Genomic DNA, 16,484 nt, shown 5'->3' with positions numbered 1-16,484 from the left:
GGACATGCTTGTGAAATACTGGCACTTCTTGAAGAAATAATATCATGTGTAGACACAAACTTAAATAGATGTCTAGAAGCCATACTATACTATTTAAAAGTGGCTGGAGAGATTTATAGGTGATACTTGATTTACACAGGAAATAAATTGTGCAGCATGGCTATCAGCAAAATTGTGCATGTGTGAGCATATAGAAGAAAGCCCCCTGGATCTTTCTCTGTTCCCTGACAAAGTTTTTTACTTTGAGAAGCAAGGAAAAATAAAGAATTTTCCTTCTCTCCCTTTAAATCAGCTGCTGGAGGTGGATAGAATAAAAACATCTGGATGTTCCTGCTGCTGTGTACAGGGGAACCAGCTCGTGCTCAGCTACATGAGTAGCTGAGCAAGGAGTTCATTGTCCACAGTATTTGTTTTCTTTCCCATGTAATGCAAGTTCAGGGTTAATAAATATAAAGTGAGGCATGTTCGAGGACACTCCTACAAAAATTGTGCTTAAATAATTAAACATTATTTTCTTCTCTTTTAAGGGTGTGAATAATTTTGTGCAGTACAAATTTAGCCACTTACCCTCAAAGGAAAGGCAAACAATAGTGGAACTGGCCAAAATGTTTCTGAACCGCATTAACTACTGGCACCTGGAGACACCTTCTCAGCGAAGACTAAGATCACCAAATGATGATATTGCAGGGTATAAAGTGAATTATACCAGGTAATGCTGCTTTTGCTTGTTACAAGTCTTGCTTACAAATATGGCACATGCACACTTCGGGAATACACCAGTATCTGTACGCCATAGGTGCACCTTGTGAATCTTTGCACTCACGGAGTTCATTTGAAAACTTGACGATTTTAGTGAAATTATATCAGAGTTTCACACGCTTTTGTGTGTTTTGAGAGTTGTGCTTTATCAGCCAAGAACATAGAGCCAAGGTCTGCGAACATCTGTATCTGACAACTCCTGTATCTTTCAACTCCTGTGTTTGCAAGGAGCTCTCAGTCTGATTGAGATAGGAGCCTCATGGAAGGTTCTTATTTTATGTACTTAAAATTCAGGCAAGTTGTTATTCAACTTAAAAAAAAAAGAAGATAACATTAAGCATTGCAAAGCATCACAGTTTGAAACCAAATCACAGAAGATTTGAAAAATTAAGATAATTTTGTAAGTGCTTGAATGCTAAATGGTGAACAGATACTATTAGGTTCCTTAAAATGATAGTTCTTGTTATGACCTTTTAATACGTTGTCAGAATTCAAAGGAATAACTTAGCCACTGGGGGAAGAAGAGCTAGGATAAAAAGCCAAGTCCCTCTGAATTTTGCTTTTCTCATAACAATAGTGTGATGCCTTTTTCAGTTAGCACAGCAACAGCAGTTAAGGTTCCTGACGGTGCCAGCAGCAGTTAACGTGCCGTCTGAGCGCAGGCAGCTGTTAGCCAAGGTCTCTGTCAGCACATCTGTGCCCAGGAGTGGCCAGGGACGCTTGTCCTGGCTGAGGATGAGCACTGTCTTCTGCCCACTTCCCTGGTGGCCTTTCCTCTGACAAACCTCAGCTCCGGGAAGGAGAACAGCAAACCCTGGTGTGAGTTGAGACTGTGGCTGGTGACACAGCAGACTGCGCTGTGTCTGTCCGACCAGGATGCTCTCAGAAGACTTGTCACCTCAAGTAACTACCAGGCATAAAGGATAGTTACTGATAATCCTTGAGGCTCCTAAGACCATGTTTGGTGGGTCTTTGCCCTCCGTTTGTTTGTGATACAGATGTCAGATAGCCAGGGCTGGTTGGAGTCAACCTTTATTAGGAATCAATAGCTATCGTTAGCTCTGGTTGGTGGCTTTTGTTATTAATTATTTTGTTGCTTGCAGTTTCTCAAACCTTCCACAGTCCCTAAGGCTCCCTCTGACCCAAAGTGCTGACTTCTTCCATGTGATCTAAGCCTGTCAGTGTGAGCTGCTCCTCTCCACAGTGTTGGAGGTGCTGCTCGGGGTGCTGAGGAAGCTGCTGTGTGCCACGGGTGCACCTCGTGAATTCTTACAGTCAGCGAGTTCATTTGAAAACCTGATGATGTGAGTGAAACTATATCAGAGTTTCACACACATCCTTGTGTTTTTGAGAGGTGTGCTTTATCAGCCAAGAACAGGGAGTAGAGGTCTGTTAACATCTGTATCTGACAACTCTTCTGCAACTCCTGTGTTTGCAAAGATTAAAACATGAGGGTTTGGGAGAGCGTTTTGAGACAGGCTGTACTTTGGCTCTGGATGAAAAAACCCCTGGAGGATCCAGCACAGTCTGTTTGCATCCAGTTCTTAACATTTTTTTTTTTTCATTGTTGGAGCTTTCGTAATGGTTGTGGTCCGATTCTGCTAAAGCTACAGATACCATTGACTGTTCACTTACATGCAGATACCGAAATCTTGTTTATAAAATTAACAGATATCGTGACCTACATAGTCAGCGTACCGCTGATTTACCTCTTCAGTACCATGATCCCTTTTCCAAGAGTAGCACGACATGCTGTATTTTCATATGTACGCCTTAATGCAAAACTCATTATGGAGGGAGTTACTGGTAAATGAAAGAGTATCAAGTCAGGGTGTAATGGGAAGAAGCCAGCTGGTGGGAGAGCAGGGTGGGAGTCCAGTCGGATTGGGATGGAGCTAGTTAAAAGTTTCACCCCTTTTGTGTCTATGTGGGGAACTGTAGATGTTTAAAGAGGGGAAAATAGGCCAGGCTAAGGGTCTTTGGAGTCGCAGGCAGGAGACGTGGGAGGCTAAATGAATTAGCTGTGAATCCTTGACATCAACATGAATTGATCTATGATTATTGTCTGGAACAAGAGTGCTTTGTGGAAACTAGACTGCAGAGAAAAAGAATATATGGAGACTTAAAAGTACTTGGCTGTCACTTCTTTAAAAAACTGGGCAATATAAATGCTGCTTAACTCTGTCCAGACTTGATGTAGAACTGATTTATATGGTCATATAGCTCTCAGCTGCATTATAAATGATGTAGGTAGTGGTTTTATTGCATTAATTCAAATATTAGATGGTGTTAATTATCTGGCTTTTTTCCCCTTTACAGGTGGCTTTGTTATTGCAATGTCCCTCAGTTCTGTGACAGTCTACCTCGGTATGAAACCACCCAGGTTTTCGGTAGGACATTGCTTCGCTCTGTTTTTACTGTAATGAGACGGCAACTGCTGGAGCAGGCCAGGCAAGAAAAGGACAAGCTTCCTCAAGAGAAACGAACACTAATCCTCACCCATTTTCCAAAGTAAGGTGTCGCAATGTGCCTGCATTCATGGTTAACCAGTAGGATGCAACTTTGGCATGGAAATGGAAAAATTACCTGCAGCCTAAAATCATTTCTCTTTTTATTCAGTAACAAGTAGATACTGCAGCTTTCTCTTCTGCCATAGCTTGAACTAGTGTATTTTATGTACACAACAGCTTGTTTTGCTTTGTCCTAGGGCTTTACTTTATAAAAAGCGTTATTCATCTTGCTGGGGGATTGTGCTTATTGCCTATTAGCAGGTATTGTTGGTCAGTTACTTTCTTTTTCTGTAGTCCTTGGAAGCAACATAGGTCCAGATCTCCAGAAACATATGTTCGCTTCTGCTTTTGTGATGGAGCAGTAAAAAAAAGGGAGTGTTGTACTGGAGTTTATATTCACCTAAGAATTTCAGTTTGATTCAACATTGTAATAGGGAACAAAGTAGTCACCCCATCCCCAGAAGAGATGTGTTAATTTGGCAAAGAAGAGAGTAGTTATAAAGCTGCATCAGTGAATCCTAAACTCATGAATTTCATATCGACTGTCTGTTCCAGTACTGGAATATTGATGACGATCTCTCACAATTAAACAACAATAATAATTACATATTGGGGTATGTGGGAGAATGACTTATCTCGAAACATGCTCAACTTTGTCAGTCCCTAGTTTCAAACATTTTATCAGTGGTTAAGGGTGGTGACAGGCTCATTCATTGTATACTTCCTGTTAAAATAGTATATCACTTCAAAACTATCCTTATTTTGTGAGGATGGGTTGTCTCTCTAGCCCATATTTTAAAAATCTGTCCCTCCTAATAACAAAGGAACTGAACGTACAGGAGAGTTGGTGACACTGATGCTATGCAAGCTGCTGTCTGGAGCTAGAGTTGGGTTGGTGCTCAAGGGAATGAAAAACAACATGTGATTTTGAAAGCTGGGTACAGCCAGGATTTGTTGCTCCTATTATTATTAATAGCGCCTTTTACCACTTTGAAGAATGTAAGCTGTCTCTGGGGTAGATTGTTATGGATACAGGAATGTTTGTGTATATCTGGGAATAGGATCATAATCTGGCCCTGAAATAGGTATAAAAAAGGATTTAACACTACATTGATACAAGGAGCAGATTTGCAGAGGAAGGAGGTGTGCATACGCCCCTATGTTTCCACTGCCTTTTACAGCCTAGATAAGTAATTTGAAAGGCATTATTGTTCACTGCAGTTCCTTTTAATATTCTGCTGTGGAAAAAAAGAAAAGACAAGCACTGTTTGCTGATGATCTGTGGGAAATATGAATAATGTTTTAAACCTTTTATGAGCTGTACTTGTCTGAAGCATTTGTCTCTCTGCTGGCGTTAGGCAGAGTGAACCCTGTGGAGGAGCTGCTGCTCAGAGCACGGAGCCTGGCTTCAGTGCAGGGCTCCCGGCTGCCCTGGCTGCTCCTGCCTGGGCAAAGGGAGCACCCACAGATTACGTCTGTGTGTACCTAGGAAATAGTCACCTAGGGGTCTGAACGCAGAGCCTCTGTGCTGCCTGTAAATGTAGCCATGGCCAAAGTTTAATTTGTGCTTCTGCTCCGTCACAGATGGTCGAGTAGCTGTTACAGACATTTTAGCCATTATCAGCCGTGTAGGTAGCAGGAAACACTGCACATTGCTGGGCTTAGCTATAAATGTCCTATATATAAAATATGAGTAGGATTTGATCCTGAAAATCCTTATCCTGTTCAAGAAAGTCTTACTCAACAGTCCTGTTGGTTTCAGCTAGACAGTTTCTATACATTATAGATGCCTCTAGAGAGTAAAAATGTGCTGTGTCAACTCCTGTTCTGAAAACCCCTTTTGTGCAACATAGGATATGCAGCTGTCTTGCTTCTGAAGGGGAATTGATATATTAGCCTTGTGAAGGCAAGCGTGCTGGATAGTCTGATCTGTGGAATTTCTCTCACATAGTAGTATCAAGAGAGGTTTAAAATCACACTGTTTCTGTAAGTGTACAAAAGTAAGATTAAAAATACTGTTATGCAAGCACAAGTATGCAATTAAAAGTTACAGTAGCACACTTAAAGTAATGAAAATATCTTCCTAAGAGCAGTGTTAATAACTAACACTGGGATTTTATAAACCTGTAAGAGGCAAAAAGCAAGTGCCTCTGAAAAACACCAGTTTATCAAAATAGACACATTTCGTCATCATTGTATAACATGAGTACCTTGGCATCTGTCAACTCATAGCTTTCATATTAGTGCACAGTTTCATTATGTAAAAGTAGTTTGTGATTGTTTCTTTCTGCATTTGTAAATTCAATAAATATGGCTTATAATCAAAGATAAATTTTCGTAGGTGAAAGCACTCCACTGAATTGAGATCCTTAATGTCTACTCTGGCTTGTGTTTGTTTTGTTTAAAAAAGGAATTGGCTAACAGCATTTTCTTACTGAATCATTACTTATTTTTAAAGTAAAAAAGTTGCAAAAGCTTATTCTGAAAAAGAACCTGTTTTGAATTATCCTATTAAGTTAATATTTCACCTGATTTTGTGCCTAGGTTTCTTTCGATGCTGGAGGAAGAAGTGTACAGCCAGAATTCTCCCATTTGGGATCAGGATTTCATGGTGTCTAGTTCCCGAACCGGGCAGCTGGGAATCCAGACAGGTAATTTGCATTTAGTTACGGGTAAGGGAACGCCTGAATATAAAGATAAACCTGTACAAGTGATGAATTCTAAGGAACGAGACTTAGATATGCAGCTTTATGAATAGCAGGCTATACCAAAATCAATCTGCCTTGAGTAAGCACCGGTGTCTGACTCTGGTGCTTCCTCATATAAAGATCCCATTTTGACGATGAAATCCAGCAAATTGAAGGTGCCACTGGAGCAGGCTGGGTGCTGAGGCAGATCGCCTGAGTATTCAAGCGGCACAAGTGCACTCAGTGTGGGCAAGAGGGAATGGTCAATGGGTAAATGGCTGCGGTGGGTCACCTGCTGAACAGTGGTCCCCTAGCATGAGGACCCACACCAGTTCTCCAGCTCCCTGGCAGTAGGGATATAGGGACCTACCAGTAGGGAAGTAGGGACCTTACACATCAGATGTCCCATTGCCTTTGCACACATGCCTTTGATTTTCTTGGGTTTTTTTTTATAGCTTTTCCTTGCTTTGTTTCTGACTCGTGTGCCTCATCACCAATTCTGCAGCTTTATTCACTTTTCTTCAGTTAGGGTACTGAGGTGTAACTCATCCCTAAAATTGCAGGGAGATATTGATGATGGGTTTCTTTCGCTTTCCCCTTCTTCTCTTCCTTCCTGCTCAAAAGTACATAAAATCCATTTATGCAGCTCAGGGGTTGACTTTAATTTTCAGGTATTTAATTCAGTATTTTTTAACAATTCAGTATTTTGAAAAAATTGTTGATTATCAGTTGACAAAACCATCATGTCAGCACTTTATCTGATAGTGGATTTCCTAGAGTACTAGGGAAATTCGACTGTGGCAGATACAGGCTTTTCTGGTGAGAAATTCTGGTCTGCACCATGAACTGGTGAATTATGCCTTAGGCACAAGTTCATTGCAACTCTAAAATCATGTTGCTCTCAGAGTTCATTCTATCATGTACATTTCCGCAGTGCTTCATTTTAATGTGCGCCTCTTAAGCACTGGATTCTTGGCATGAATATGGCACAAAAGAGTTGTTGCTGGTGATGACACCAGGATAAAGGCATGCAAAGAGAAAGACTGCAGGTGTCCAGACTATGAGCTGTCACCTCAACCCCCTGCCCACCTGCCAAAAGTCCTGACACAAATGAAAACTGGATGATTTGGGATGAATGTTTTTTTTTAAAAAAAATTAGAGAGAGAGATGTTAGTCTACGGCCATTTAAAATAACAGTTTCGTCCTCTTAACTGGTGCAACAATGTCTCCCTTTGTTGAGTTTGATTTGTCCAACCAGTCTTTGAACACTGTTAAAGTGGACAGCTGAAGCTGAATGATGAGATTTTGCTTTTCAATAGACCCCTACAAAAAGCCTTTTCATGAAGCTAAACGCCAGCAGGCTTGGCAGGTATGTGAAGGAAGTTTGTTTTCTTAGCTTGTGCTCAGCACTGCAGATTAATAAAGCCTGATATTTGCAATCTCTGTCAATACAGTCCCTCGTTAGGTAGATGTTTAGGAAAATATGTTGAGATAAAGCTCTAATGTCTCTGCTTGCGAACTGGTGGCATTGTTCTGTTGCATGATGTTAGCTGTTACTTCTCAGGTGGTGGGTGTGAAGTTGGGTCCGTTGTTGTGACAGTCCTTCAGTCAGCACCGTAATGAGTTCCATGTCCTGATTTTTAATGTGTTTGTCTTTTATGCCATTGCAGTTATCAATCCTCCTCCCGTTGCAAGATCTGTTTCATACAGTGCAAGTCCTTCATCTCTGGAGCAACCCAACAGTGGGAATATGAGTCCTGCTTGCAAAGGTTCTTCTGCCCTTGACGCAAACCTAGGTAATGAAGAGGGACACTTGCTTTTTGGCTTCTTTCGATGTTATCAGTAGTTACAGTATATGGTGACCATTGCCTTTGCTGTGCAATAGCGACCTTGAGGTGTTTTTGCTGAAAGACACGCACACGCATAGTTTTTTTCCACTATGGTAATCTTTAACTAGCAGAAATGGCAACTGTACTTCAAAAAACCATCAGTTTGTTTAAATTCAATTAAAATGGGGAGAGGTCTGCAGGTGTCAAGAGGTTGTTGGAAAACACTTTACTTGGAGTACCTGTATTATGACTCATGAAAAAAAGGTTTCATTTAAATAAAGGCAGAGTTGAAGGGGCAATTGCATTTTTTTTTTTCCAGTTTTTCAAGGTACTGAAATTGCATACATTTGGCTAATAAAGAAAAGAACAAATGCACCAACCAGGTTAAATTTAAAACCTGAATGAGGTCAGGTTAAAGAAAAAAAAAGTGTTTGGAGGGAAAAAAGTTGTTGAATGCGTAAATTCTCCTAATAAATCCTTTTGCAAACACTTCAGGATTAATGAGCCTGTCAAGAGAGTTTGTAGGTCAGAGAGATAATCATGAGCTCACGTAAAGTAAGTCCTCAAGGAAGTAGGAAAAGCTAAATGAATTCTTAGCCTCAGAGTTTGCTACAGAGGAACTTAAGGAGGCCCCTAAACTGCAGCTTTCTTTAGGGACAAGTTGGGAAATGGTCTTAAAAGTGGGAATGAGTAGAAGAATTTATTTTTTTTTTTAAATATCAGATCAGCAAAATGAGTAGTAAGTAGTCACTAGAAAAATTATATTTTTTTGAGAGTATGAGAAGAAATATGCAATTGAAAAACTAATTATTAAGTTGTGCAGCTGAGCTGTCATTGGAATTGCCCTTGGCACTACAGAACTGAAACACACAGATGCAAAACTAGTTTTTAAAGGGATTGTAAGAGAATTCAGGAAACCGTCAATTGTAAGTCTCCTGTTTCAGACAATTAGAAGAAACAATAATAAACTGATTAAGAATGGAATGAATAAATGCGTGAGTGATGTGATGTGTGGAAATTCAGTGTGCCTTTTCTAGAACTCACGAGTTGTACGTATCTGTGAAGGAAGTCGTGAGCATTTGGAAAGGGTTTTGTGTACCTGGATTTCCAGAAAGCTTTTGACAAATTGCTTCAAAAAATTCTGTTTTAAAACAAGAAATTAATCCCTTGGGAAATAAGAAGGAAGGTCTGTTCACATATGAATAGCTGTTTAAAAAGTAAGAAAAAAAGAATTAGCAGTAAACCATTTCTACAATGAAGGGAGGTTAACAATAAAATTTTATTATTAAGAAAACAATTGTACTGCTTTAAAGTCTGAAAAGGGGAATGAACAGTTTGATCCTCATATATCTACAGTGCTATAGCTGTGGGAAAACAATCTGTAGAATATATGTAAAATAGTGGGCCCTAAGCTACCTGGTTGTTTCAGAAAGCAGATCTTAAAGTTGTTGTGGACTTTCCTTAGGGGAAAAAAGGAAAGAAACGAAACCAAACCAACTTATCTCACTGCTCAGTGCTGATCACAAAGGCAAAATTTTGCATCCTGGCTCTGACAATGACCAGTAGCAGATCTTTAGGGAAAGAATACAGGAACAAGGTAACCATGGAGTGATATTCCTGTTTGTATGCTTTCTTAGTATTTGGCAGTTTACTGCTTGGATAAATTCTGAGCTAGCAGCTGGCTCTATCAATATTATTGTACTCACTAGTCCTTGGTGGACTTTTCTTTCTTTAATTTGTTTAACTAGTTGCTTTTCCTATATTAAACGTTGGTCTGCAGTTAGTAGGGCAGTTAATAATTAATGTGGTACATTTTGATTTGGAAACTTCCTATGGATTTTCGAAGTCAAATGTGTATGACATGTCAGACTGTAAGTGCTGCTTGGTTTACAAAAAAGGTGAGAGAAATCTATAATGGATACTTAATTTCCAGTGAATGCCATAATGGGATTTCATGTTATCCGAAAGTATGCACTATAATTTGTGTGTTGAGCACTGACCTTCCAAGACAGCAGCACAGAAGTTCACTGCAGAGGATGTTGAAGCAAAAGAAAAGCAAATAGTTTTACTGAATTTTTCAGAGGTATAGGAGAAGGAGAGGTATATTGATCCTCCCTTGTGCTAATATACCAGCGCAAAGACAAAATTGCAGCAGTGATAAGTATTGTTTGAATTGCATTTCTTTCTCTTTCTCCCTTTCTATAGGGATTAAAAGAAAATCCCTAAACTTGGCATGCAAATTAAAGAATATAACAGAAGTGCTAGACTTCATAGCGGTAGTCTGTGACAGTTTGGTGGTTCTAATTTGTCCTGATTTTTTTTTATAGGGGAAAAGAGAAAAAATAATGAACCCTATTCTCTGGAGGATTCAAAAAGACCCAGGGTTGTAGGAGATATTCCTATTGAGTTAATCAATGAAGTAATGTCGACAATTACAGATCCTGCAGCAATGCTTGGGCCAGAGGTGAGAAATAGATAGACCTGGTCTGTTTTCAATAAATGTTCCACATGGATAGAGTATGATAAGCTAAGAGTCGACAAAACTTAACTGTGATGTCTGCAAGAAAAATAGAGGCTTTCAAAGAGTGTGATTAGGTGAGCAAAAAATATTGATGAAATGCATCATTAACATGAAGAATAGTTCTGCAGGTTTTTTTAATGCATTGTGTACTGTTTGCAAAGAGACTTGGAAGCTAGTGATAATAAAACAGTAGATCCCAGCTTATTTTGCAAGGTACATTTGTTACAGAACAGTTCCAGAGTATGCTTTCTATTGTTAATCATAGATGTAGCTCATAAGACAAGGTAAATGGGGTTCAAATATTACAGCAGAATGAAAGATCCAAAGTTAAAACCTGTGTCTAGTGCAGAAGGGCTGATCTAAACAGCTATTTGCTCTGTCTTCCACAGTTGCTCTTTTTTTCTGCTGGAAGAAAACAAACAGAATTGCAGAATTGTGCCATGTAGAGAATTGCGCTTTTTTTTTTTCCCTGGCTGGCTTTTCCTCCTTCTGTTCCCTTCGCCAGGCTGTGTTTTGCCATCAGCTCTTATTTGCCAAGGTTTAGCTAGAGACTGCTGAAGATTTGGAACCGCCTACATTTCTTACTCAAAGTATATACTGTGACTGATGGCTCTGCGTATTACAAATGCTGTGCCAGTCTGGCTGTTGGGACTGGCAGTGACTAGAAACCCAGCAGCAAAACTTTGCTCTAAAAAGTAAACAGTATGTGTGTGCGGAGATGTTTTGGCATTGTAAAATGATCTTGGAAAAAAAAAGTTAAATAAATTGTCTATATTAATTTCATCTCCGTTCAAATATATGGATGCAATTGCTAGATATGTAACAGCAGAATCAGTAGGAATTAAAAGGTTCTTTTTAGGCTCTTACGATAGTGGTAAGCACTACTAAAATGAAAAATTACTTTGCCTGCACCGCCATTAGAATATGTGATTTGCAGCATGTGTAGGCGAATCCACTACTTTTGTCCAAACTGGCTATACTAAAGAAAATATGAAGACTTAGTGGCATAGGCTTCAACTGGATGAGTGCTGTCCCTCGAGAGATTTTGGAACTTCTTGTTGTTACCTAATCTTTACCAAAAGAAGTTTGAGTAAGCCTTTGTACACTTTGTACAGCTTATTTGATGGCTTCACTTCTGCAAAAAAACCGTAATCATTGGCAGCTCTCCTTTTGTAAAAAGATGACTTGGAAAAAAGAAGGGGTTTCATTTGTTTTCTTGTTAAGGCTATTCCATCCGAGGATGTGAAACCTCCAAAATGTGATTTTGTTCCTCTTTTATGAGGTACAGACCAACTTCCTCTCGGCGCACTCGGCCCGGGACGAGGCGGCGAGGCTGGAGGAGCGCAGGGGGGTGATTGAATTCCATGTGATCGGCAACTCTCTGAACCAGAAGCCCAACAAGAAGATCATGATGTGGCTGGTTGGTTTGCAGAACGTGTTCTCCCATCAGCTGCCTCGAATGCCGAAGGAGTACATCACACGCTTGGTCTTTGATCCGTGAGTACTGCTGGAGAGGGGTTGGGTGAGTGAGACAGAGCCTGGTGCTGGTTGCAGGCAGTGGTGTATGAAATGGCCAGCTGAGGTGGTGTGGAAGGCAGCTCTGCTCGTGCTACCCTTTTCCCATCTTTTCAAGCCCCCATAACTCCTGGCCAATCTAATTGGATTGTACCCAAATACTATCTTGGTGGCTGTATTAATGACAAGTGGCTTCTGTTGTGGGACTGTGGTGGGTTGACCCTGGCCGGACACCAGGTGCCCACCAAAGCCACTCTATCGCTCCCCTCCTCAGCTGGACAGGGGAGAGAAAATATGACAGAATCACAGAATCACAGAATGTTAGGGATTGGAAGGGACCTCGAAAGATCATCTAGTCCGATCCCCCTGCCGGAGCAGGATTGCCTAGACCATATCACACAGGAACGCGTCCAGGCGGGTTTTGAATGTCTCCAGAGAAGGAGACTCCACAACCTCTCTGGGCAGCCTGTTCCAGTGTTCGGTCACCCTCACCGTAAAGAAGTTTTTCCTCATATTTAAGTGGAACCTCCTGTGTTCCAGCTTGCACCCATTGCCCCTTGTCCTGTCAAGGGATGTCACTGAGAAGAGCCTGGCTCCATCCTCATGACACTTGCCCTTTACATATTTATAAACATTAATGAGGTCACCCCTCAGTCTCCTCTTCTCCAAGCTAAAGAGACCCAGCTCCCTCAGCCTCTCCTCATAAGGGAGATGTTCCACTCCCTTAATCATCTTCGTGGCTCTGCGCTGGACTCTCTCTAGCAGTTCTCTGTCCTTCTTGAACTGAGGGGCCCAGAACTGGACACAATATTCCAGATGCGGCCTCACCAGGGCAGAGTAGAGGGGGAGGAGAACCTCTCTCGACCTGCTGACCACACCCCTTCTAATAAAGCCCAGGATGCCATTGGCCTTCTTGGCCACAAGGGCACACTGCTGGCTCATGGTCATCCTGTTGTCCACTAGGACCCCCAGGTCCCTTTCCCCTACGCTGGTCTCCAACAGCTCTGCCCCCAACTTGTACTGGTACATGGGGTTGTTCTTGCCCAGATGCAGGACTCTACACTTGCCCTTGTTATATTTCATTAAATTACTCCCCGCCCAACTCTCCAGCCTGTCCAGGTCTCTCTGAATGGCTGCGCAGCCTTCCGGCACGTCAGCCACTCCTCCCAGTTTTGTGTCATCAGCGAACTTGCTGACAGTGCACTCTATTCCCTCGTCCAAGTCATTAATGAATGTATTGAATAGTACTGGTCCCAGTACCGATCCTTGAAGGACTCTGCTAGACACAGCCAGTTCACAATCCACCTCACTACCCGATCATCCAGACCACACTTCCTCAGTTTAGCTGCGAGGATGCTGTGGGAGACCGTGTCAAATGCTTTACTGAAATCGAGATAGACCACATCCACAGCTTTACCATCATCTATCCACCGGGTTACGTCCTCATAAAAGGCTATCAAGTTGGTTAAGCATGACTTCCCCTTGGTGAAGCCATGCTGAGTGCCCCTAATGATCCCCCTATCCTTGATGTGCCTAGAGACAGCACCAAGGACAAGTTGTTCCATCACCTTTCCGGGGATGGAGGTGAGGCTGACCGGTCTATAGTTACCCGGGCCCTCCTTCTTGCCCTTTTTGAAGACTGGAGTGACATTCGCTTTCCTCCAGTCCTCAGGCACCTCTCCCGTTGCCCACGACTTAGCAAAGATGATGGAGAGTGGCCTAGCAATGACTTCCGCCAGCTCCCTCAGCACCCGCGGGTGCATCCCATCAGGGCCCATAGATTTATGGACGTCCAGATTGCTTAATTGGTCCCTGACCCAGCCCTCATCTACCAAGACAGATTCCTCCTCTATCCTGACTTCTTCTGGGGCCTCAGGGGTCTGGGGCTCCTCAGGACAGCCTCCAACAGTATAGACAGAGGCAAAGAAGGCATTCAGTAACTCCGCCTTCTTTTTATCCTCTGTCTCCAGGGCCCCCACCTCATTCATCAGTGGGCCTACATTGCCTCTAGTGTTGGCTTTACCTGCAATGTATTTGGAGAAGCCCTTTCTGTTGTCCTTGACCTCTCTTGCAAGGTTTAATTCCAAGGAGGCCTTAGCTTTCCTAGTTGCCTCCCTACATCCTCTGACAACAGACTTATATTCCTCCCAAGTGGCCAGCCCCTCCTTCCATGATCTGTACACCCTCTTCTTCCCCTTGAGTTTGCCCAGCAGTTCCCTGTTTAACCATGCAGGTCTCCTGCTACCCTTCCTTGACTTCCTACCTGCTGGGATGCTCTGATCTTGAGCTCGGAAGAAGCAGTCCTTGAATGCTAACCAACTATCTTGGGCCCCCTTACCTTCTAGTACCCTGTCCCATGGGATTTCCCCTAGCAATTGCTTGAAAAGGCCAAAGTTGGCCCTCCTGAAGTCCAGGGTTGTGATTCTGCTAGCTATTCTGTTCCTGCCACATGAGATCCTGAACTCTACCATCTCATGGACACTACAACCAGGGCTGCCCTCAACCTTCACCTCTTCAACCAGACCCTCCTTGTTAGTGAGGATAAGATCCAGCAGCGCTCCTCTCCTAGTTGGCTCATCCACCATTTGCATCAGAAAGTTATCATCAATGCACTGGAGGAACCTCCTGGACTGAGGATGGCTGGCTGAGTAGGCCTCCCAGCAAATATCAGGGTAGTTGAAATCCCCCAGGACAACCAGGCCCTGTAATTGCGAGACTGCTCTCAGCTGCCTGTAGAAGGCCTCATCACCCTCCTCATCCTGATCCGGTGGCCTGTAATAGACACCCACAACAGTATCACCCCTGCCAGCCTGCCCCTTAATTCGCACCCACAAACTCTCAACTCGCTCCTGATCCGCCCCTGGACAGAACTCAATACATTCTAGCTGCTCACTCACATAAAGAGCAACTCCACTACCTCTCCTTAGTGGCCTGTCTTTCCTGAACAGGACATAGCCATCCATGACCACATTCCAGTCATGCGAGGCATCCCACCAAGTCTCTGTGATGACGAAAGGCTCGTGTGTCAAGTTAAGGACAGGGAGAGATCACTCACTAATTACTGTCATGGCCAAAACAGACTCAACTTAGGGAAATTAATTTAATTTATTACCAATCAAATCAGAGTACGATAATGAGAAAATAAATACTAAATCTTAAAACACCTTCCCACCCCCCCTTCTTCCTGGGCTCAACTTCAGTCCCAATTTTCTCTCCCTTTGCCCCCAGAGTGTTGCAGGGGGATGGGGAATGGAGGTTGTGGTCAGTTTGTCACACGTTGTCTCTGCTGGTCCTTCCTCCTCAGGGGGAGGGCTCCTCACACTCTTCCCCTCCTCCAGTGTGCGGTCCCTCCCATGGGAGACAAACTTCTCCAATGTGGGTCCCTTCCACAGGGGGCAATCCTTCATGAACTGCCCCAGTGTGGGTCCCCCGTGGGGTCAGAAGTCCTGCCAGCAAACCTGCTCCCAGTGGGGGCTCCTCTCTCCACAGGGCCACAGGTCCTGACAGGAGCCTGCTCCAGTGCAGTCTTCCCATGGGGTCACAGCCCCCTTCAGGCATCCACCTGCTCCAGCATGGGGTCCTCCACGGGCTGCAGGTGGACATCTGCTCTACCGTGGACCTCCATGGGCTGCAGGGGGACAGCCTGCCTCACCGTGGTCTTCACCATGGGCTGCAGGGGAATCTCTGTTCCAGCACCTGGAGCACCTCCTCCCCCTCCTTCTTCACTGATCTTGGTGTCTGCAGAGTTGTTTCTCTCATATATTCTCGCTCCTCTCTCCTGCTGCAGTTACCCAGTTGTGCTGCAACTTTTTCCCCTTCTTAAATACGTTATCACAGAGGTGCTACCAACATCACTGATGGGCTCAGCCTTGGGCAGCGGTGGTTCTGTCTTGAAGTTGGCTGGCATTGGCTCTGTCAGACATAGGGGAAGCTTCTAGCAGCTTCTTACACCATGTAGTCCCTCTGCTACCAAAACCTTGACAGGCAAACCCAATACAGGGACGTGGGCCTGCGAGGAAGGTTCCTACCTATCTTGTACTTTCCAATGTTGGAACTGAAAGTCAGAAAGTAGTTATGGTGCTTATTAGTGGTTTGCAGGCCCATACTAACTTGCAGGCTGCTCCATCCTCTGTGGAGATCGTGAACCAAATGGCAGCAGAGACTGAAGTTTATCAGTGAGAAGAACTTGTGGGATTTATGAAGAACAGCAGCATTTAAGTCAGCATGGGAGAAATCGCTCCTCACCTAAGCACATTGCTTTTCTCTTTATCGGTGCAAGTTTCCTGTCTTGCTTTGGGTGCAGCTCTACACCATGGGCAGTTGAAAAGAGACACATTGGCTGTAGCGGCATCCAGAGGTTGCACATGGTCCTCCACTTACCCTAGTGTCCTGACTGAATTGTGCCTCAGCTGCTCAAGCATGGAGGGAAGTTCTCCTTAGAAGTGTCCACTTTTCTGTGCTTCCTGCAGAGTCTGCTTCCTTTCGACCAGTGTGTTCTCCCAAAATTTCTGCCTCTGAACGATCCACGCCCAAGGATAGCCTAGGTGTTCGCTGTACTGACCGCAGCACTTCATGGTGAAGAATGCCTGTGGGCCCACTGTTGTGTGTCAGCAGAGACCTTGAGGAGCTCTGACTAAGCTGATCACAGCCAGCTACGCAGCCT

At 43.4% G+C, this 16,484-nt stretch overlaps 1 protein-coding gene across 1 annotated transcript in view; it reads left to right on the top strand.

The window, feature by feature from the left end:
• KAT2B (lysine acetyltransferase 2B) overlaps positions 1-16,484 on the top strand; it is a 48,813-nt gene that overhangs the window by 15,417 nt on the left and 16,912 nt on the right. The window contains exons 5-10 of the mRNA XM_068404984.1: positions 528-709; positions 3,079-3,270; positions 5,814-5,920; positions 7,627-7,752; positions 10,113-10,249; positions 11,595-11,803. Coding sequence (XP_068261085.1) covers positions 528-709; positions 3,079-3,270; positions 5,814-5,920; positions 7,627-7,752; positions 10,113-10,249; positions 11,595-11,803 — 953 coding nt within the window. The remainder of the gene's footprint in view (positions 1-527; positions 710-3,078; positions 3,271-5,813; positions 5,921-7,626; positions 7,753-10,112; positions 10,250-11,594; positions 11,804-16,484) is intronic.

The sequence above is a fragment of the Nyctibius grandis genome, chromosome 7 (assembly GCF_013368605.1).
Source record: "Nyctibius grandis isolate bNycGra1 chromosome 7, bNycGra1.pri, whole genome shotgun sequence".
NCBI classification, from domain to species: domain Eukaryota; kingdom Metazoa; phylum Chordata; class Aves; order Nyctibiiformes; family Nyctibiidae; genus Nyctibius; species Nyctibius grandis.
The sequence above is the reverse complement of the archived record's forward strand: the minus strand, read 5'-3'. Positions and strand labels throughout refer to the sequence as shown.